Genomic DNA, 22,118 nt, shown 5'->3' with positions numbered 1-22,118 from the left:
ACCACATACTTGCGAGTGTGGATATCCTATGCGATCTGAGGAGATATTAGTGTGACGAATCTCTGGCCAGAGTACTTGATGTGATTTAAGAAATGGTTTCTTAGTAGCACATGCGATGTCACTAATTTGATCTTCAAGATGTATTGCATAGTTATCGAATCTTGAGCGACTCTCGATATACCAATGGTTGTTGATTCGATCGGGATATATGGATGAAGGGACCGTACTGTACGCTAACCAAAATCTACTGGTTCTTGTAGGCACTATCAGTGATACCTAGGGAATCATGGGGCGATGTTGCTAGGCGCTTTACCATGATTCGTTGGGCAAGTCGGAAATCGTTGTTCCAAGTCACAAGGAGTTGTGAGCCCACGGCTAGCTGTATCCCTGAACCATTGAGGGTCACACAGTGTAATGGAGTTTTAATCCCCGTTGAGATAGTTAAATTTAAAGAGTTAAATTTAATGAATAAAGAAGTTGGACTTCTTAAATAAGAGTAAGGGAGTAGGATTTCCTAAAATGACATAGGGATGTACATTTTTGGAAACCACTGAATTCGGATTCAGGAAAATTTATCTTGACTTTAAAATGTGCAGAAATGGTTTCTGTGCACATTGGTAAAATCGGTTTATCAATCGGAGTCACGATGAATTTTATATTAATTTCTGAACATGCGGGCTTTGCTTGTCGGGCCTCAACTTATGACTAATGGGCCCTAAGGTGTTAGTGGCCTGCATTATAAATAAGTTATTGCAGTACAGAAATTACACACAGTTGGTCATAATTTTGAGAGACAGTTTTCGAAAAAAAAACCCTAGCTCTCTCTAGAAATTCGGCCGCCCCTCCCTCTCTCTGTCAGAGATTTTCCGGTCTGTGATTTTGAATTGCAGACAGGATTAGCGAATCAAATTCGTTATTCTCTTCGTAGAAAACTTCTGATAGATTTTCTAGTGAAATCTATCAGAGGGATTAAACCTCCATTCGTGGACCTGATTGAAGAAAAGCTTGTTCATCAGTTCCAGGGAGATACAAGAAGCGCAGAGAAATCTGTGTGGTGTCCAATAATCTCGCTTCGAGATTGAAGGTAAAATTTAATAATAGTTATTTAATTTTACACACACAAATAATTTAATCGTATGGTTGATACCCACACTATGGAATTGTTCCATACTAAAAATTTTAAACTTCCGCTGCACCGGGTATCAATCGTGATTGATCTGAACGCCAGTTATCCAACAGTGGTATCAGAGCCAGGTTGCTCAGATCAAACGATTAAATTAATCGATTGTACAAAAATTTTTGAGTCTTGGTTTTTTAAAACAAAATAAATATTTTAAATAAAAATTTTTTTTTTTCGGGCAGAACCCGGGCAGCGATTGGATCGCTGCCAGGTGGGGCAGCGACGGTCGCTGCCCCGGGCGGCGCACGTCGCCGCCCAAAGGGGGCGCACAGCGCCGCCCAGCGCAGCGCAGCGCAGAGCGCTGCGCAGGGCAGCGATTGTCGCTGCCCTAAAGGGGCAGCCGGGCTGCCCCGACCCGCGCCCACGGGTGCGGGCCGGCCCGGGAGTGTCCCGGGCGGCCCGCGGGAAAAATTATTTTTTTTATTATTTAAATTAATTTTAATGTGTTAAAATTTTATTTTTGGTCCGGTCAAAAATTGTTTTTGATTGGTTCACGAGGCATCGGATCGAATTGTTCGAGTCCGAAAATTTTAAAATTGATTTTTGGATAAATTTGAATTTTTGGAAAATTTTAATATTTTATGCTTAAATTGAATTTTGAAATCAATTATTTTTGGTACAATTGATGATAAGATTTGATCTTATGTATATATTAAGTAAAATATGATTTTATCTATAAAATTAGATTCTGTAGATAAAATATGATTTTATTTAATAAAAGGTAAAATATGATTTTATATGTAAAATATGATTTTATATATAAAATATGATTTTATCCTGTTTAAATTTAAATTGCCATATGCATGATATCCAATAAATTAATTTTGAATTAAATGTTATTGGATAAGGATGATCGATTGTCATGACCAATTTTGTAGGTGTATGTTAGGAATTTACATTTGTTTTATTGTTGTTGGTTTTATTAATGGGCCTGGTTTATGGCCCAATATGAATGTCATATGTAATAAAAGTGGGCTTGGTTTATGGCCCGATCCCACCCCTAAAATGTATCCCCTACTTGTCATTACTATTTATTGTAAATACATTAGATTTAGTGGGAGATCAAGATTTGAAGATGGTGGGCCCAGCAGACAATAAAGACGAAGAAATGTAAATTGGAAGCTAATGTAATAGGATTGCATTGCATACTGCATATTACCTAGGATTGGACTAAGACTCGTGATTGGCAACCACGAGTCAATTAGAAATGGAATCGATCATCCTATATATAATATATGATATTATGATTGTATGCATGTTTTAGACATAATTGTATGAATCCGGCAAGCATACAATAAATTGAAAAATGATGAGACAAATTTTCATAATTAAAAATCCCTCATTTTAAATATGATTTAAAATTGATATCAAGATAAATAAAGGAAATTTAAATTTGTTTAAATGTTCCTACCTTCCATCAACGGTCAATGTATGTGATGCTACCCGCGGATACGGTCCGGCTCATATTATTGGGGGGGGCCGTCCGTCGAAAAGTTGTACATTGGATCGACACATGTTGTAAGTTGGGTGGAACTCCCATGGGATCGGCTCATATTATTGGGGATCCACATGGCGACCGTCCATCACAACTTAATATTGATGGGTCATCTTGACATGTCACTATAAACGGCGTCATATTATTGGGCCCTTATTGGACATGAGGTAAATACATGGGGGTTGCTTTGGAAGCAATTGGGCTCTACCTTTTGAGAATTATGGTTGGCTGATATTATTCGGGACCATAAGTTTGTCAATTGAACTCCATGTTCTCACTAAGGAAAAAGTTTCCCGTTTTCACTAGAGGGTAGTGAAATCGTTAAAATAGTGGGAGTGAGATTCATAAAATTAAATTCGCCTATTTTATGTCTTAGTAAATTGCTTAAACAATCATTGATATATGTCTGTTTTTCTTTTCAGTATTTCATACAATGAATTCGCGTAATCCATTATTCTCGATCCTCGAACAAAACAAGTTGACTGGCGCAAACTATACGGAATGGTTCCGGAAGTTGAAGATTGTCTTGACTTCGGAGAAGATGCTCTACGTGTTAGAGAAATCACCTCCAAAGGAAGCACCAGCTGACGTAAGTCCGGAGGAATTGGCCAAACTTGATGCATGGTGGGACCATGACATCAAGACCAAATGCTATATGCAAGCCTCGATGTCTGATGAACTCCAGAGGCGATTTGAGGACACCGTGAATGCTGCTGACATTCACGCTTAACTCAAGGAACTTTTTGGGGCTCAGTCGAGGGCTGAAAGGTTTGCTACTGTTAAGGAGCTTATGACGTGTCGCATGCGTGAAGGGACTTCGGTCCGTGATCATGGGGTACGAGTGATTTGGCTCATACAGAAGATGGCAACCCTTGATTTGGTGTTGGAGCATGAACTCAACGTGGATTTACTGCTTCTGTCTCTTCCTTCTTCGTTTGATGGATTCGTGATAAATTTTAATATGAACAAGATAGAGGCCACCCTTGAAGAGATGGTCAATATGCTTGTTACATATGAATCCACACTAAAGAAGGATAAACCAGCTTTCTTGGTGGGCTCCTCATCTTCTGCTAAGAAGGGGCCAAGTACGAAGGGCAAGAAACGTTCTGCCCCACCCAAGAAAGTCGAACCCGAGAAGAAGCACAATACAAAGGCTTCAAACAATGGAAAATCCAAGGATGTTTGCCATTACTGCAAGAAGCCCGGTCATTGGAAGCGCAACTGCAAGGAATATCTAGAGCAGTTGGGAACTGCAAAGGGTATGTTCTATATCGAAATAAACATTTCACTTAATACAACTTCTTGTGTATTAGATACCGGATGTGGATCTCACATTTGCAATGATTTGCAGGTGATGACAAGAAGTTGCAGGCTTAGAATGGGTGAGACACAGATGAGGCTCGGGAATGGTTCCAGAGTTGAAGCTACAGCCATTGGAGATGTTTGTTTGATTTTGCAGAATGGTTTTAAATTATTTTTGAGAGATGTTTTATTTGTTCCGGATTTAATTAAAAACATTATTTCTGTTTCTATGCTAGATAGAGATGGTTATTCTTGCAATTTTGTGAATGGGATTTGCAATATTTACAAGAATGAATGTTTGATTGGAAATGGACAACTTGAAAACGATCTATACAACTTAAAACTAAAAGACGTTCCAATAAATTATGTTGATAAACCGGCGACAACAAACAAAAGGAAAATCGATAGTCAAAACCCGGCAAACCTTTGGCACGCTAGACTAGGTCATATTTCCTCAAGGAGGATGAACAAGCTAGTGGGAGAGGGCATGTTTGATATGTCTGATATTAACTCTCTACCTACTTGTGAATCCTACCTAAAAGGGAAAATGACTAAATCTCCTTTTAAGGGGAAACCTGAGCGTAGTCAAAATCTGTTGGATTTGATCCATACAGATATTTGTGGTCCATTTAGAGTTGGGACTCAACACGGCCACACCTACTTCATTACCTTTACTGATGATTATTCAAGGTATGGGTATTTATATTTAATGAAATATAAGTATGAAGCATTTGAAAAGTTCAAAGAATTCAAGGCTGAAGTAGAAAATAAGCTAGGTAAAAGTATTAAAGCACTTCGATCGGATCGAGGTGGAGAATACTTAAGTACCGATTTTTTGGACTATCTAAAAGAGAATGGGATTCTCTCTCAGTGGACTCCTCCTATGACACCACAGCTTAATGGTGTATCGGAGCGTCGTAATCGAACTTTGTTGGACATGGTTCGATCTATGATGAGCTTCACTGAGCTTCCACCTTCGTTTTGGGGCTATGCGCTTGAAACGGCGGTATTGTTCTTGAACAACGTCCACACTAAAGCAGTGGACAAAACACCATACGAGTTATGGAATGGCAAAGCTCCTAAGTATTCGTACTTGAGGATTTGGGGATGTCCTGCTTACGTGAAGCAGACAGTGGGAGACAAGTTGGATAGTCGATCCAGCTTATGTTATTTTGTAGGGTATCCGAAGAATTCAATCGGATATTATTTCTATTATCCTGCTGAAACAAAGGTGTTTGTTTTTAGGAATGCCACCTTCTTGGAGAAGGAGTTCTTATTGGATAAGAAAGGCGAGATGATGGAACTCGAAGAAGTTCGAGAAGAACCCGAAATACAAAATAACGATCCTACGCCTCAGGAACCATTGCTGGACACGCCTGAACCTAGAAGATCCGAGAGGACTTCTAGACCTCCTGTTCGATATGGTCTTCTTCTTGAAGGGGATCAAGATGAACCCGACATTGGATGTGATCCAAGAAACTTCAAGGAAGCAATTTCTGATGCGGATTCAAATTTATGGCTTGAAGCTATGCAGTCTGAATTGGATTCGATGCATACAAACCAAGTTTGGTCTTTAGTAGATCCTCCTGATGGAATTGTTCCGATAGGGTGCAAATGGATCTACAAGAGAAAGCTTGGGCCTGATGGTAAGGTATTGACCTACAAGGCGCGATTGGTGGCGAAAGGTTATACTCAAAGGCAAGGAGTTGACTATGACGAAACCTTTTCACCAGTTGCAATGTTCAAGTCCATAAGAATCCTTATTGCCATAGCTGCATGGTATGACTATGAGATATGGCAAATGGATGTGAAGACTGCTTTTCTTAATGGAGACATTAAGGAAGAAATCTATATGAAGCAGCCTGAGGGGTTCACATCCATGGGAAGCGAGCATAAGGTATGCAAGCTTCAGAGATCAATTTATGGTCTAAAACAAGCATCAAGAAGTTGAAACCAGAAATTTGATGAAACAATAAAAGATTTTGGTTTCATCAAGAACCCGGAGGAACCGTGCGTGTACAAGAAAGTAGTTAAGGATGCTGTGACATTCTTAGTACTTTATGTTGATGACATCCTACTCATTGGGAATGATGTAGGGATGTTGCAGTCAACGAAGATATGGTTATCAGGTAGATTTTCGATGAAGGATTTGGGTGAGGCATCCTACATTCTTGGGATACAGATCTATAGAGATAGATCTAAGAAAATGATAGGACTCACTCAATCAACCTACATCGATACCATATTGAAACGGTTTTCAATGGATGGGTCCAAAAGAGGACATCTACCCATGTGTCATGGAGTTTCTTTATCCAAGTCTATGTGTCCCAAGACTGATGCAGAGATAGAGAATATGACACATGTACCATATGCGTCAGCTATAGGTAGTATCATGTATGGGATGATATCTACCAGACCGGATGTAGCATTTGCTCTGAGTGTCACGAGCAGGTATCAGGCTAATCCTGGTCAAATGCATTGGAAAGCCGTGAAGGACATTCTTAAGTACTTGCGAAGGACTAAGAATATGTTCATGGTATATGGAGGACGAGATCTGAAACTGGAAGGCTATACCGACTCTAGCTTCCAAAGTGATGTGGATGACTCGAAGTCAACCTCTGGATTTGTGTTCATGCTCAATGGCGGTGCTGTCTCTTGGAAGAGTTCCAAGCAGGACACCACAGCGGATTCCACCACTGAGGCTGAATACATTGCAGCATCAGCTGCTGCTAAAGAGGCCGTTTTGATGAGGAATTTCGTCCAAGAGTTGGGCGTCATTCCTGAATTTGTTGGTCCAGTCCCGGTGTACTGTGACAACATGGGTGCCGTTGCTCAAGCAAAGGAACCAAGGTCTCATCAAAGATCCAAACACATACTGAGGAAATACCACATCATCCGGGAGATTGTGGAAAGAGGAGACATCACTGTCGAACGAGTGGCCTCTGCAGACAATATCGCTGATCCACTTACTAAGCCTTTTCCAGGACCATTGTTTGACAAACATCGCGAAGCAATGGGTCTACGTAGTATGACTAGTTGGCTATAGGGCAAGTGGGAGATTGTAAGAGTGGGTGCCCAGTGAGCCAACTGTGTGGCTATGGGCTTTGTTGACTCTTTGTATAAACAATCTTTTGTTTAATATTATTTACACTTTTATTAATGGCAATGACTTTATCTTTCTTCATATTGTTATATTGTGATATAATATTGTTGTTTTGATAAAGACCTTGAATATACTATAGTGTATGTAAGATGTGGTAGAACATGGGGATGTCTATCATGAAATACATCTTATAGTCACTGTATATTCTAAAACCGTTCCTAGTCGATTGAGCCGTCCGATAATAAGGATAAGGATCGCTCGAGTTTGAGACTAGCATTTGCGATGCGGAGTACCACGTTTCATTGGTAGGGAACATGGAGATGTTCGAAGCATGCAAATGGATATTCATAGGATGAATAATCGAACTACCCTATCCGGACTTTCCAAGTGGTTATCACTTATCGAGTGGATAAAGTCCGCGGTTTTGGTTGTACACCATTAGTCCTTACGACTTGAAACATCATGGAGACTCTATATGCTAGTACTGTGCTTTGACTCGTTTACCGACTCTATGGGGGTCATCAGGTGTCGAGATTGGGTACAGTTACAACACATATAGGAGTCAATGCATTGTTGTCAAGGATTCACCACATACTTGCGAGTGTGGATATCCTATGCGATCTGAGGAGATATTAGTGTGACAAATCTCTGGCCAGAGTACTTGATGTGATTTAAGAAATGGTTTCTTAGTAGCACATGCGATGTCACTAATTTGATCTTCAAGATGTATTGCATAGTTATCGAATCTTGAGCGACTCTCGATATACCAATGGTTGTTGATTCGATCGGGATATATGGATGAAGGGACCGTACTGTACGCTAACCAAAATCTACTGGTTCTTGTAGGCACTATCAGTGATACCTAGGGAATCATGGGGCGATGTTGCTAGGCGCTTTACCATGATTCGTTGGGCAAGTCGGAAATCGTTGTTCCAAGTCACAAGGAGTTGTGAGCCCACGGCTAGCTGTATCCCTGAACCATTGAGGGTCACACAGTGTAATGGAGTTTTAATCCCCGTTGAGATAGTTAAATTTAAAGAGTTAAATTTAATGAATAAAGAAGTTGGACTTCTTAAATAAGAGTAAGGGAGTAGGATTTCCTAAAATGACATAGGGATGGACATTTTTGGAAACCACTGAATTCGGATTCAGGAAAATTTATCTTGACTTTAAAACGTGCAGAAATGGTTTCTGTGCACATTGGTAAAATCGTTTTATCAATCGGAGTCACGATGAATTTTATATTAATTTCTGAACATGCGGCTTTGCTTGTCGGGCCTCAACTTATGACTAATGGGCCCTAAGGTGTTAGTGGCCTGCATTATAAATAAGTTATTTCAGTACAGAAATTACACACAGTTGGTCATAATTTTGAGAGACAGTTTTCGAAAAAAACCCTAGCTCTCTCTAGAAACGTTTCGGCCGCCCCTCCCTCTCTCTGTCAGAGATTTTCCGGTCTGTGATTTTGAATTGCAGACAGGAATAACGAATCAAATTCGTGTATTCTCTTCGCAGAAAACTTCTGATAGATTTTCTAGTGCAATCTATCAGAGGGATTAAACCTCCATTCGTGGACCTGATTGAAGGAGCGTTCATCAGTTCCAGGGAGATACAAGAAGCGCAGAGAAATCTGTGTGGTGTCCAATAATCTCGCTTCGAGATTGAAGGTAAAATTTAATAATTGTTATTTAATTTTACACACACAATAATTTAATCGATATGGTTGATACCCACACTATGGAATTGTTCCATACTAAAAATTTTAAACTTCCGCTGCACCGGGTATCAATCGTAATTGGTCTGGGAACTCGCCAGTTTTCCAACAATATCATGACAAAGGCACACGCATCTCCGTATTCCATTCATCTTGGGAGCACGAAGATGTACCGCGATTTGAGGACCTTATATTGGTGGCCGGGTATGAAGAGAGATATTGGTCGGTTTGTTTCCGAGTGCTTGACTTGTCAGCAAGTCAAGGCAGAGCATCAGCGACCAGCAAGATTGCTACGACCACTTCCCATTCCGGAGTGAAAATGGGAGAATATCTCTATGGATTTTGTAATGGGACTACCGAGGAGTGCTAGAGGATCGACAGCGATTTGGGTGATTGTTGATCGACTCACCAAATCTGCGCATTTTCTGCCAGTGAGAACTACTTTTACTATGACTCAGTTTGCAGAGCTTTACATCAAGGAGATAGTTAGACTTCACGGTATTCCAGTTTCTATCGTGTCAGACAAAGATTCGAGATTTACTTCTATATTTTGGAAGAGTCTGCATACAGCTTTGGGGACTAAGTTACTATTTAGCACTGATTTTCATCCTCAGACAGATGGTCAGATGGAGAGGGTGATCCAGACACTTGAGGATCTGTTGAGAGCATGTGTGATCGACTTCCAGAGCTCATGAGAGTCGAGATTACCTTTAGTGGAATTTACCTATAACAATAGCTTTCAAGCATCCATAGGTATGGATCCATTCAAGGCTCTCTATGGGAGACGATGTAGATCTCCTGTTCATTGGGACGAGGTTGGAGAGAGGGTTTTTCTAGGACCCGAGTTAGTACAGCGGACAGCAGATATTGTGACTCAGATCAGAGAGTGGATGAGGACCGAATAGATTTGTCAGAAGAGTTATGCTGATCGACGACGACGAGACCTCGAGTATGCCATGGGAGATCATGTGTTCCTGAAGGTCTCGCCTATGAAAGGCATGATGCGTTTTGGTAGGAGAGGCAAGCTCAACCCGAGGTATATCGGTCCGTTCGAGATTTTGGAGAGGATTGGCACGTTGGCCTACCGTTTGGCGTTACCACTGAGCCTTGCGGTAGTTCACAACGTGTTACACGTATCTATGCTTCGAAAGTATGTTTCTAATCCATCGCATGTTTTGGATTTCGAGCCTCTACAGCTTACGCCAGAGCTAGCACTTGAGGAAATGCCCGTTCGAGTTTTAGCTCGCGAGGAAAGGAGGCTTAGGACGCGGTCTATTCCAATGGTCCAGGTCCAGTGGCTGAATCATTCCGAGGAGGAAGCTACTTGGGATACCGAGGCCGACATGAGGACTCGTTCACTGGAGTTATTTGGTACGTAATCTAATTTCGAGGGGGGGGGGGGGGGGGAGAGTTGTAACGCCTAGAATTTTATTAGGTGATTTCGCATGAATAACTAGGAAAATAATTAAATTAAAATTTTGAAAATGGGTTAAATGGCTTTATGTGAATTATGTGATTTTAATTTCATGATTTGAATATTATTTTTAGCATTTAACCCATATTTATGCTATTTATGAGATTTTTAGAAATAATGTTTTTCGATCGCGTAGATGGGACCGTGGATGGACGAGGTATAGGAATTTTATTCCAAACATTTTTATGATAATTTTATTAGCCTTAAAATATTTAATTTAAGGTATTATTTTAAGAAAAATAATATTTATATATATATAATATATGTGATCAATTTTCACTAAAATAAGCTACTTAAATATGATAAATATTTTCCTAAATTCTAACTTAATAATTTAATAATTAGATACAATGTATCCTTCCTATTTCTCACGTTGAATAATCTAGCCGCCATCCAACTCGTCTCTCTCACGTTTTCAGCAAAAAACTCACGTTTCTCATTCCCTAAGCCGCCACCCTCACATCTGACAACTTAAAACCAGAAAACACACCATCACACACGAATTCTTGAAGATCTTGGTCGGAGTTTTCAAGTCTTTCATCTCGCAAAGCTGTATACGCGTCAATATTCATTGTTCGATCGAAATCTCCAAGAAAGGCACGTTTGAATTCTCTCCTTGGCCACCATTTAGGTTATATATTCTATTTTGAACATGAAATTATTGTTTTGGCATGAAGATTTTTGGACATACACGTAATCTGTACATATTTTTCTTCTTCTTCCACGTTGAAACTCACGACCTCATGGTTCTTCATGATTTTCTCACGATTTTGTCCTTTGTTTCCTGATGTGATTCGTACAAGGCTTGGTGGCTCATGGTTATGGGGTGTGTTAGGGTCCTTTTCGTTAGATTAGATGGTTGCATAATTGTGAGAAACCAGGAGGTCGAAGCTTTATTTTTCTCGTTGCTCTCAAGTCGGCAGTTTTCAGGATTTTCGAAACGTGGTTCGCTAGCGCTGTGTAGAGATCGGTTCAAAGCGAGGCATAGCTCGTTGGAACCACTCAAACGTGGGCTACGTCTGGGCGGTGTACCTCTGGATGGTCGGCGGTCGGAGCCGGCCGGCAACAAGTCATAAAGGCTTGCTGCTGCATGGTCGAAGGGAAAGATTGAGGGGGGAATCGGGTTCTAAGTTTTTACGGGTTGGGTTGGTCATCACGGGTCCGGGTTGGTTCGGTTATGTCATGGGTTGATTTAGATGGGTCCGGGTTTGGGTTATTTTAGTTAAGCTCGAGTATTTTATTTTTTAAATTAATTAATAGTTTAAGTGAGATTATGGGCCTATTTTGGGTTAATTAATTTTTGGGCTTCATGAGTTTAATAAATTGGGCTTAAATAATTAATTAAGTCCAATAATTTTTATGGACCTAGGGCCCATAGAAGTTATTGGGCCACTTTTGGGATATTGGGCCCATTGGGCAAATCTAGAAGTTAATGGGCCTAAGTCTAGGTAGTTAGCAGCCTGAACCAATCCATGAAAAATATGCATGGTCCGTAAATATATATTTAATTATTGCATGAATATATTAAGTATGAAAAAGTATAATTTTTATATTTATATTATTAATTAATTATATATATATATATATATATATTTACGGGCAATATTTTATGAAAATAAGATCATGAAAATTTTTATGTATTTACATGATGATATATGTATATGTGTAATGTTGGGCAATGAAAAAAAAAATATTTTAAGGGAGTTGAAGTAGGTGTATGACAACCTACGGGATTGGAGATGAGATGCCTAGGCCCGGAGACCTTTCCATATGACACGGGACTGTGGGTCGGGACACTGGGGCTCGATTGCCTTTCCATACGATTATGATTATGTTTTTCTACGGATCCGGGTCAGCCTGGTGAAGGGGCCAAGAGGTGGAGCTCCCACCGCCACGTACGTTGATTTTAGATTGATCAATCGACATGACATGTCACACAGCATGGATATAACCTTCAGATTTTTAAAATATGATATGTCCTTATTATGATGCATGATGGTTATGTATGAGTATGAATGTTAAGTTATGTGATGATCATGATTTATGTATTATAAGGATATGCATGAATATATATTATTTATTATGTATCTTGCATGTATTATATGTTACATAATTTTTAATCATGTTGCTATTATGAGATAGAGCGTGCTGAGTCCCTAGGCTCACTAGACTAAAATGGTGCAGGTGAGCAAGAATATGATTTAGAGAATGTAACCCCGACTGGCGGTGAAGACATATGAGCCTCCCGGCAGCCGGCTAGCCCGTGACCATCGATATAGTCATGTTTTCAGTGTTTTGAATATTATTACGTTTTTCGCTCATGTTTTATGATTTAATTATGAGTTCATGGATTTTGTGTGAGAATTTTTGGAGAGTTGGATGATGATATTTGATGCATGAAATTATACTTATTTTATATGCATGCAAATTCTTATTATGGTTTTTAGTTGAAATATTTTTATGAAAAATTGTTTATGTTTATAATTATTTTAGAAATTTATTTATTTAATATATATACACCTTTTAAGTATATATAATATATTAAGTATTAGTTATTTATTTATTCATTTATGGATGCATGATTTTAAATATATATTATATTAAATATTTAGATATTTATTTTTTTTAAAAAATAGTAGTATTAGGATCTAGTCGTTTCAATTACATCTCATCAATCCACTCAATAATTATCTAATATTTTCATAATCGGACCGGTGATCGAATCGGTTTACCTTAAAAAAATGGTCCAATCGGTCGGACCGTTTTAACCGGACGGTCGGACCGGAAAACCGTTTATATAATATAATATAATTAATAATATATTTTAAAATTTTAAAACCTAAAAGATGTATATAAATAGAAAAATATATAGATTTATCATAGTTTGAAAACTAAATAACCATATAAATATATTCAAAATATTAATTTTAGTTATATATTTTTAAAAAATTAATTAATTAATTAAAAAAATCTAATATTATTAAAATAATATTTTTCATGAAGTACAAATTCCAAATAATGTTGTATATATATATATATATATATATATTAAAATATTAAATTAAGGTTTTAAAATTAAAAATATATTTTTTCAAAAAAAAATCAAAAAACCGGTTGAACCGGTTCTTGACCGGTTTTGGGCCGGTTTTTTGACCGGTTCGACCGGTTCGAAGCCGGTTCGACCGGTTCTTGACCGGTTCTGACCGTAAAAACGATTTTTAGGAGCAATCCGAAACGGACCGGACCAGTGGCCATTTCTCGGTCGAACCGGTTGAATCGGCCGGTCCGGTCCGATTTTGAAAACATGGTAATTATCAATCATTATAATTTAAGAGAGTTGAACACGTGACATCTAATATAATCATATACCAGTATAACACTTGTCTAGCAAAGATAATTATTACATCTCATCAATCCACTCAATAATTGCTATCATTGTAATTTAGGAGAATTGAACACGTGACATCTAATATAATCATATACTAGGAGAATTGAACACGTGACATCTAATATAATCATATACCAGTTGTAGATGTTTTATCAAAGTTATATAATCATATACCAGTTGTAGATGTTTTATCAAAGTTATAATTAATAATAACAATACAATTTCAAGCTATGCAATACTTCAATCAACCTCTTGTTTTGTTTCGATTGTTCTCATAACTGATACAATTATTGTTTTTTTAACATACTGCGATTAACTATTAAAGTAAGTATTATAATTAACGGTTTAATTCTTGTCACATGTGCCAAGTATCAAAATATCGGTCAAATAAACAATTATTGTTGTCATAGCACGGACATTTTTTTTTAGTGGATTATAAGCAATAGTTGAATGGGTTAATTGATGTAATTCATGGGGTTAAATGACAACAATCGAAGGGGCAAAAAGAAATAAAACCAATACTATATATAAAAGTCAATACATCTAGCGTTTTCTCCTCTGCAAACGCGTCTTATGATAAATTCTCAACCTTTTTCCTCTTATCTTAGCTAATTTGGTTTCTTGGATTCGATCAATTCAAATACCATTAATTACACTTCTTTGGAGCAAATAATTGGTTTACAGGAGGAATCAAGATCTGGGTACGCCAATTTTCTGGTGAAATGGAGCAATACACGCAGCAATTCCTCAACAGCGTGCTGTCGCAGCGCGGCCCGTCGGCGCTGCCGTACGCGGAGGACATGAAGTGGCACATCCGGCAGCACTTGCTGTACCTCACGGAGGCGTACCCTTCGCTGCAACCGAAGACCGCCGTCTTCAACCACAACGACGGCCGCACAGTCAACCTTCTGCAAGCCGACGGCACCGTCCCGATGTCCTTCCAGGGCGTAACGTACAATATCCCCGTCATCATCTGGCTCATGGAGACGTACCCCCGTCACGCGCCTTTCGTCTTTGTGAATCCCACACGCGACATGATCATCAAGCGTCCCCACCCCTTCGTGTCGCCCAACGGCGTTGTTTCCATCCCCTACATCCATTCATGGGTCTTCCCTGGATCGAATTTGGTTGAATTGGTGAGGTCTTTGAGCCATTTCTTTGCTCGGGATCCGCCGCTTTACTCGCAGCGTAAGCCCTCAAGTCCCAATTTGAACCCTAATTTGAATTCCAGTTATGGTAGTGTAAATTCTTCAATGGGTTCGACGGAGGCACGGCCTTCGAACCCACCGAAGATTTACTCCCCAACTCCTCCGCCGCCGTATGGAGTTGGGAGAGTAATGGAGGATCCTGCCGAGGTTTTTAAGAAAAACGCCATAAACAAACTGGTGGAAGGTTTTAGTGGTGACATCAGAGAGATGAGGAAGGGAAGGGAAGCTGAAATGGAAGGCCTTTTTAGTGCTCAAAATGTGTTACGAATGCGCGAGGAAGAATTGAGGAAAGGGTTGAAGGAAATGCAGGATGAAAGAGAGGGATTGGAGCAGCAATTACAGTTGGTGTTGATGAATACTGATGTTTTGAACCAATGGTTACGTGATAATGAAGGAAAATTGGGCTGCCAAGATTTCAGTAGCGGAAATGTGGACGAAGCATTCGAGCAGTCTGATCCTCTGTCGAAGCAGATGATGGATTGCACAGCATCGGATTTGGCTGTGGAAGATACCATTTATGCATTGGATAAGGCGGTGCAAGAAGGGGCGGTGCCGTTTGATCAATACTTGAGAAATGTGAGGCTTTTATCGCGGGAGCAGTTCTTCCATCGAGCCACGGCTTCGAAAGTCAGGGCAGTTCAGATGCAGGCTCAGGTTGCTAGTATGGCTGCAAGGGCACCTCCCCAATATGTGTTGTGATGAATTTCAATATATTAGATGCTTGCAACTATTTCGTTCAGGTATACATCGTACTTGGCATTGTAAGTTTGACTATTTTGATGAACATGAAAAAGTGGAATCTTTTACAGGGAATCTGATGTATGAATTCTGATTACAACGGTATTTGTTTAAATTCGTTTCTTGTGGATATACTGGTAAAAATATGTTGAGGCTTACATTCTTTTCTTTTATTATTAGACAATAATGGAAAGCAAAGTTAACAAAGTTGAAGTAGAAGACATGTATTATAGACAAATCAGATTATGATGATATTAAATATATTCGACATCATAGTTCATTGTTTGGAGAGCCTCACCCACGCGTGGCAGTTAAGTTTATGCTAGATGAAATCTGTGCAAAAGATTAAAAGAGAATGATATATAAAGTCTTAAGAACCATAAGGTCATGCATGCTGCTGAAAACTCCTTTGGCATGCATACAATATTGTCCTATTAATGAACCTTTTGATATCTACCAAAGTAATATTTCCTTCTTTTTACATTATATGCGTCCTACTACATATATTTTTTCGCTTTTCTTCTTATTTCTTTTGGATGCCTGTGATTGACCACGTGACGTATCTTGGATTATGGATGCACTACCTTTCTCTTTCATTCCTTCTTGATTCTTTGGGATGCGTATGTTTGATACTTTGATTGAGGACATATCATGGATTGAGTGTATGTGCATCAATTTAGGGATGTGCACATTGTGAGCTTGGTTTGGTGTGGCATGATATCTGTTTTTTTTCATTTCGTCTTATAATAATTCTATTAAGTGTCTTAATCCAAATTGGAGTAACAAAACTTCGGAAACCACTTACAGTTGGCTCATTTGGGATATGTTCTCATGCACTTTTCGCTGAGAAGCAGAACTTTGAACCACCCTGAAACTTGTGGCCTTGCACTTTCTAACTTCCCGTACACCTTTAGGCTCGTCTCCAACCCAGAGGCCTTGCAATCATTCTAACACTGCAATCTCTACTACTCTCTTTTATATTAGGAAATTTATCCTTGAGCAACTAGTGAGAATTAAAACATGATTGAAACCTTCTACTGTAAACAAATAAAAGCACGATGCTCGAACATAGACTTGTGTATGAATGTGTTTATGCATCAAATCATTAGCAGTAAGCGCACCACTCTTCTGAATGAAAAGGTTTGGTCGTGGAGTGATAGTGGTGACTTAACATGTGTGTCTCTGCTGTGCTCAGCTCTCGGCATAGTTGCGTCCTTGCCGATGGTTCTTTAATTATTTTGAGGGTAATGTCGTTTGTATTGCTTAACACCACAAGTTATGATAATATAAAATGGAGTACAAATGAAAACGAAACAACATTTAATCTCAAACATTCCAGATTTTAACCACTTTAGCAAGTGATTTAGCAGAAGATCCAGCTTTACTCAGTACTTGATACCAAGAATCCTTGAGATTTCTAATCCTATTCCTTGGCCCTTCTCCTTCTCTGCCTCAATTAAACTTTTTGCCAACTTTGATGTCTGTTCACTTCCAAGAACCCAATTTGAATCCTCCCTTACTCCGAACGCATCGTTCAAACCTTTACTCAACTTATAGCAATTGTCTATTTCGCTCTAAACCAGGATGTATTTCCTGTATTTGGATTCCTGATGAGGTAACCCCCGCTGCCAAATGAAACAAATAAAGTTGATCCCACTGGTTGCTCATCAAACCATTTCATAAATTTGGGTCCATGTTCGAACTGGGTTAGGTCAACGGTCCAATCGTGTAAATGGGTGAAATATTACAGAAGCTACCTTGCTCAAATGCCTTGAGGGTATCTGGTTCTAGGTCAAGAAAAGTGTCGATCAGTATACGCTTTGGCTAATTATAGTTCTTGCTAGACTTTACACCCATGTTGTACACTTTGTCAAGCTTATTCGTTCTTCAGAAATGTTCCTCTGGCCTCGGGTTTGATCTGACCTTGGCGGCCTGATACATTTATCCTTTGCTTGTGTGCCAGAGGCAAACTATTTACTCACGGACATCCCTTCTAAGGAGATGAAAGTTGTGTTCTTTGCTCGTCTTTGTATTGAAATCATTGACCTCCTATTCTTAAAGTGCAGTTTCTGTAAGCGTCTTTGGTTCAGAGTTTTGTCTTGGCTTCATATGATTCATTGTATGTCTACTATTATCAGGGTAACTTTCAAATGGTTTCAGAAACAAAATTATCAAAAACGTGATGCTATCAACATGACTAGGATGTTTGATTTCGCGTCCACTGTGTAAAATCTGGGGGACTCGTGACAAGATGATTTTTTAGTCTGAAGTTCCTTCGGTTGAGGCCTTGTTCCACAAGATCAAGATTTTTGTGCTAAGATGTTTTACCTTCACTTTTTGGCAAAACTGATTAGTTTTCTAAATCAACAAGTGTTGTATTTTTTTTGTTTGGCTCGGGTATACATGATGTTTTATTTTTTCTTTTGATTACTCTAGTTTAAGTTTGTGTTGATTTGAACCGAACATGTCGACCACAAGGCCCGAAACAGAGAGTTTGGAGTTTCGATCTTTGTGTCACCCAGGGGATCGTCGAAGCTCACCGAGAGGTAGAAATGTGTGTATATCATGTAAATTATACATACATTGTATGCAAATACCATAATCTGTTAGTGCAGCACATCAACAAAATGTATGCAAATACCATTGGCACCAGAAAACCAACATTAGACTTTATTTTGATAATTAATAGATAAAAAAATACCTGGTTGTATGTCCTACAGGCAAGAAGTTAACGTTTTGAAAGCAAAACCTTCAGAAAGTAACAGATACAAACTTTATATGCATATCTTTTAAATGCAATATACTACATGTGTGTACTTTTGATATATCTCGGCATCGCTCATAAAATACTTTTCATGTATGTTTGTTTTTTTGCGATTTTATCGTCAATGTCATCAAAATTGGGTTTCAGTCATATGTCATTTAATTTTTGACAATTTTAATCATTATCAATCGAAAATACTAATATGGACATCTACACGTGTGTCATAACGACGTCAAATTAGCACCATGTGTGGATAAACTATCAGTATTGCAAAACAATAATAATGATGATAGTGGAATTAGCACGACGAGTTGTCCGGCCAAATCATACTCATGAAAAGTAATAACATATATAGATCAATATAGTCGGTTCGCCTCATAAATATAAATAATGAGACCATATTATTTTTTCATAAAACTTATGACTACATCACACACTACAAAAAAAACTCGCATTTTGCTACGATTTTTATAGTACCGTAGCAACATGTTGCAACGGTTTTATTAAAACCGTAGCTAAATGCAACGGTTTTGATAAAACCGTAGCTTTCTACGGTTTTTGATAACCGTAAAACCGCTGCAAATATTTGGTAACGGTTTTTAAAAAATCGTAGCTTTTGCAACGGTTTTTGTAAAATCGTAGCAAATGTTTACTACGGTTTATTACAAACCGTTGCAAATGCGACAAAATCGTCGCAATCATTTGCTACGGTTTTGAAAACCGTTGTAAATATTTTTACGGTTTTTACAAACCGTAGCACAATTTACACAATTACATTGTTACGATTTTTAATAAACCGTTGCAATTCACAACAGTTTATGTTAAACCGTAGCTTTAACATGCTACAGTTTTTACAAACCGTAGCAATTTAAATATATTTACCTCGTCACTTTCTTCTTTCCTTCTCCACTCTTCTCTCCCCTCTCTCCTCATCACCGTCGACCCTTATTCCCTTCGTTGTTTTAGCGCCTGTATCTCCGTCATCGGGCAACCATTTTTAAATCCGTTTTCAAATTTGAGATCCTCTCATCCAGAGCTATCTTTCGGTACCATTTTTTTTTTTTTTTTATAATTTTGGAGTTCGCACCTTCGAACCACATCAACACCGCCACCGCCGTTTACCGCCCAGCCCGTCGTCTTCCACTTCTTACCGTTCGTTCTGCATATTTGGAGCTTTAATTTCAAACTTTGAGGTATATTTGCATTTTAGGCTTTTAAATTTTGATATTTGTGTGTATTTTAGTGTGTGTGTTTGTGTTTTTGGGTGTATTTCAATGTGTGTGCATGTGTATTTAGGTGTGTGCATGTATAGTCGCATCGATCCGTCTTTTTTCCGTACAAACAAAACCAGAGCATCCCAAGGAGACACACTAGATCGAATGTATCCCTTGGCAATCAAATCTTCCAACTTCTCCTTCAATTCTTTCAGTTCAACAGGATCCATTCAGTAAGGGACTTTAGAAATCGGTTGCGTACCTGATGCCATCTCAATGCCGAATTCGATCTCACGGATAGGCGTCAAACCGGGAATCTCATCCGAAAAGACATCGGCAAAATCTCTAACCACTAGTATATCAATCAACACAGGGATAGACTTCAAGACATCAATCGCATAGATCAAGAATCCCTCTGCTCCTTTCTGTAACAACCGAGTCATAGACAAAACAGATATCAAAGGAATTTTTGATCGAGAACCCTTACCAAAAAATTTCCTCTCCTCTGACATCTCTGGTCTGAATCTGACCATCTTTTGAAAACCATCGACTGTGGCCCTGTACTTGGTCAAAGCATCTATACCAATAATGCAGTCAAAATTGAATAACCCAAGTACAATACAATCCAACTCAATCAAATTTCCTTCAAACCCAAGTTCACAATTCCGAACCAATTTCAAAGAAACAATTCCTCCACCCAAAGGTTGCATCAAAACAAATTTCTCAGATATAAATGAATGAGATGAACCTGTATCTATCAAGACATGAGCTGGATAACCAAAAATTGAACAGTTACCTGCTATAACATTGTTAGGTGCTTCCTGAGCCTGATCCTCAGTAAGATCAAACACTCTCGCCTGCTGTCTCGAAGGCTGATTCGTACTCTGGTTACCTCCCGGTCGGTTCTGCTATTGCGGCTGGAAAGAGTGAACTACCGAAGCTTGCCTCTCAGGTTGAACTGTAGGTCGAGAGGAACTACCACCCTCAGATCTCTCGGTACCCCTCTGAGGGCAAATGCTGGCAAAATGTCCAGTCTGATTACAAATCCGAAAACTACCAAAAGTTCCCCTACACTGATCACTAGAATGACGACCTCCACACTTGGTGCACAGTAAACCTGAACAATCAGAACTTTGCCCTGAACCGAACTGTCTCGAGCCACTGGAGCTCGATGAACTACTCCCGGACTTCTTGAGCTGTTTCCCCTTTGGTCGATAGTAATCCCTTCTTTTAGTATTACTGCCACCTCCCTCGGATCTCTGAGGTTGATTCTGATATTTAGACGGTTGGTTCTGATACTGAGATGGCTGATTCTGCTGCGGTCTCGAATGCTGAGGCACAATATTCCCTCTCTGTCTCATAAAGCTTGCTTTAGCTCCCTTAGCTTGATTCATAGCATCTGCAAAATTATTAGGCCTCCCGGTGTTCACCAGAATGAAGATATCGGGATTCAAACCGTTGATGAACTGATCGGCTTTTGCCTCTTTGTTGTCGGAAATGTGCGGTGCAAATCTCAGCAAGCTATCAAACTTAGTCACATATTCCTCGATATTCAAGTTCCCTTGTTTCAGATTAGCAAACTCGGCTCCCTTATCCTTTCTGTACGAAACTGGGAAAAATCGCTTTTAAAACTAAATATTTAACAAGCTCCAAGTAATAGTCTTACCTCAATTTTCAATGGCCCTCTTCGTTGTGATCCACCAGTTCTTAGCAACACCTTGAAACTGATGAATGACTAACCGAGTTTGGAGGTCTTCAGTATAATCAAGGGAATCAAAAAGCTGATCAATGTCGTCCAACCAGCTCTCACAGTCAACAGGATTTTATGTACCTTTCAAAGTAGGTGGTTGAAACGATTGGAACCTCTACAGTAAGGTTTCCATTGGAGTAGCTGTGGCATCCATCTGATTCGTGACATTACTGCCCTGTTCGTTCGGAGGAGTTACTACAGGTGGATTCTCATTCGGAGGAGTAACAACTGGCTGATTCCTGTTAATAATTCTTCTCGGCCCCATCTGATAATCAAAGGATTAGGACACAAAGACATCTCAACCTCTACAATTCAGTGTTCAACAAGCCCTGTTCGGTATAATCATACGACCTTAAAAGAATTCGGATGCCAATCGGGAATCAATACAGTTTATATCTCGCGTAATTCATGCTTTATAAATTTAAATCACAAAATATGTAATTCAAGTAATTTTCAACAATAAAGCATGCTCGCATGGTATTTATATAATCAATAAATAGCTCCATCACATGCGATAATTTGAATCATGCGAACTCGATCTACCCCGCTCGCTTCTAAATTCAATCCAAGATCTTAATGCTCGCTCTGATATCACTTAATGTGAGGACCTTGGTTCTAATCATCTAATCACTAATAATTCATTCAAACACCAACAGAGAATCAAAATCAAAAGTAGGAAAATATTTTTTTTAAGGCACATGCCCGGACCCCGTGCACACATCCATGCACGGGTCCGTGCATTAACCTGTAGAGGCCACGAACCCGTGCAACCTCCGGTTAAGGGTCCG

At 39.1% G+C, this 22,118-nt stretch overlaps 2 protein-coding genes across 2 annotated transcripts; both read left to right on the top strand.

Moving 5' to 3' along the window:
* Positions 1–9,750: 9,750 nt before the first annotated feature.
* Positions 9,751–10,173, top strand: LOC140862823 (uncharacterized). Its single transcript, XM_073265864.1, has one exon. The coding sequence runs from the start codon at positions 9,751–9,753 to the stop codon at positions 10,171–10,173; it is 423 nt and encodes a 140-aa protein (XP_073121965.1).
* A 4,033-nt stretch (positions 10,174–14,206) lies between these two features.
* Positions 14,207–18,129, top strand: LOC140864696 (protein ELC-like). Its single transcript, XM_073268995.1, has 2 exons — positions 14,207–15,604; positions 17,741–18,129. The coding sequence occupies exon 1, from the start codon at positions 14,379–14,381 to the stop codon at positions 15,561–15,563; it is 1,185 nt and encodes a 394-aa protein (XP_073125096.1). The 5' UTR covers positions 14,207–14,378; the 3' UTR covers positions 15,564–15,604; positions 17,741–18,129.
* The last annotated feature ends 3,989 nt before the right edge of the window (positions 18,130–22,118 follow it).

The sequence above is a fragment of the Henckelia pumila genome, chromosome 4 (assembly GCF_033568475.1).
Source record: "Henckelia pumila isolate YLH828 chromosome 4, ASM3356847v2, whole genome shotgun sequence".
NCBI lineage: Eukaryota > Viridiplantae > Streptophyta > Magnoliopsida > Lamiales > Gesneriaceae > Henckelia > Henckelia pumila.
The sequence above is the reverse complement of the archived record's forward strand: the minus strand, read 5'-3'. Positions and strand labels throughout refer to the sequence as shown.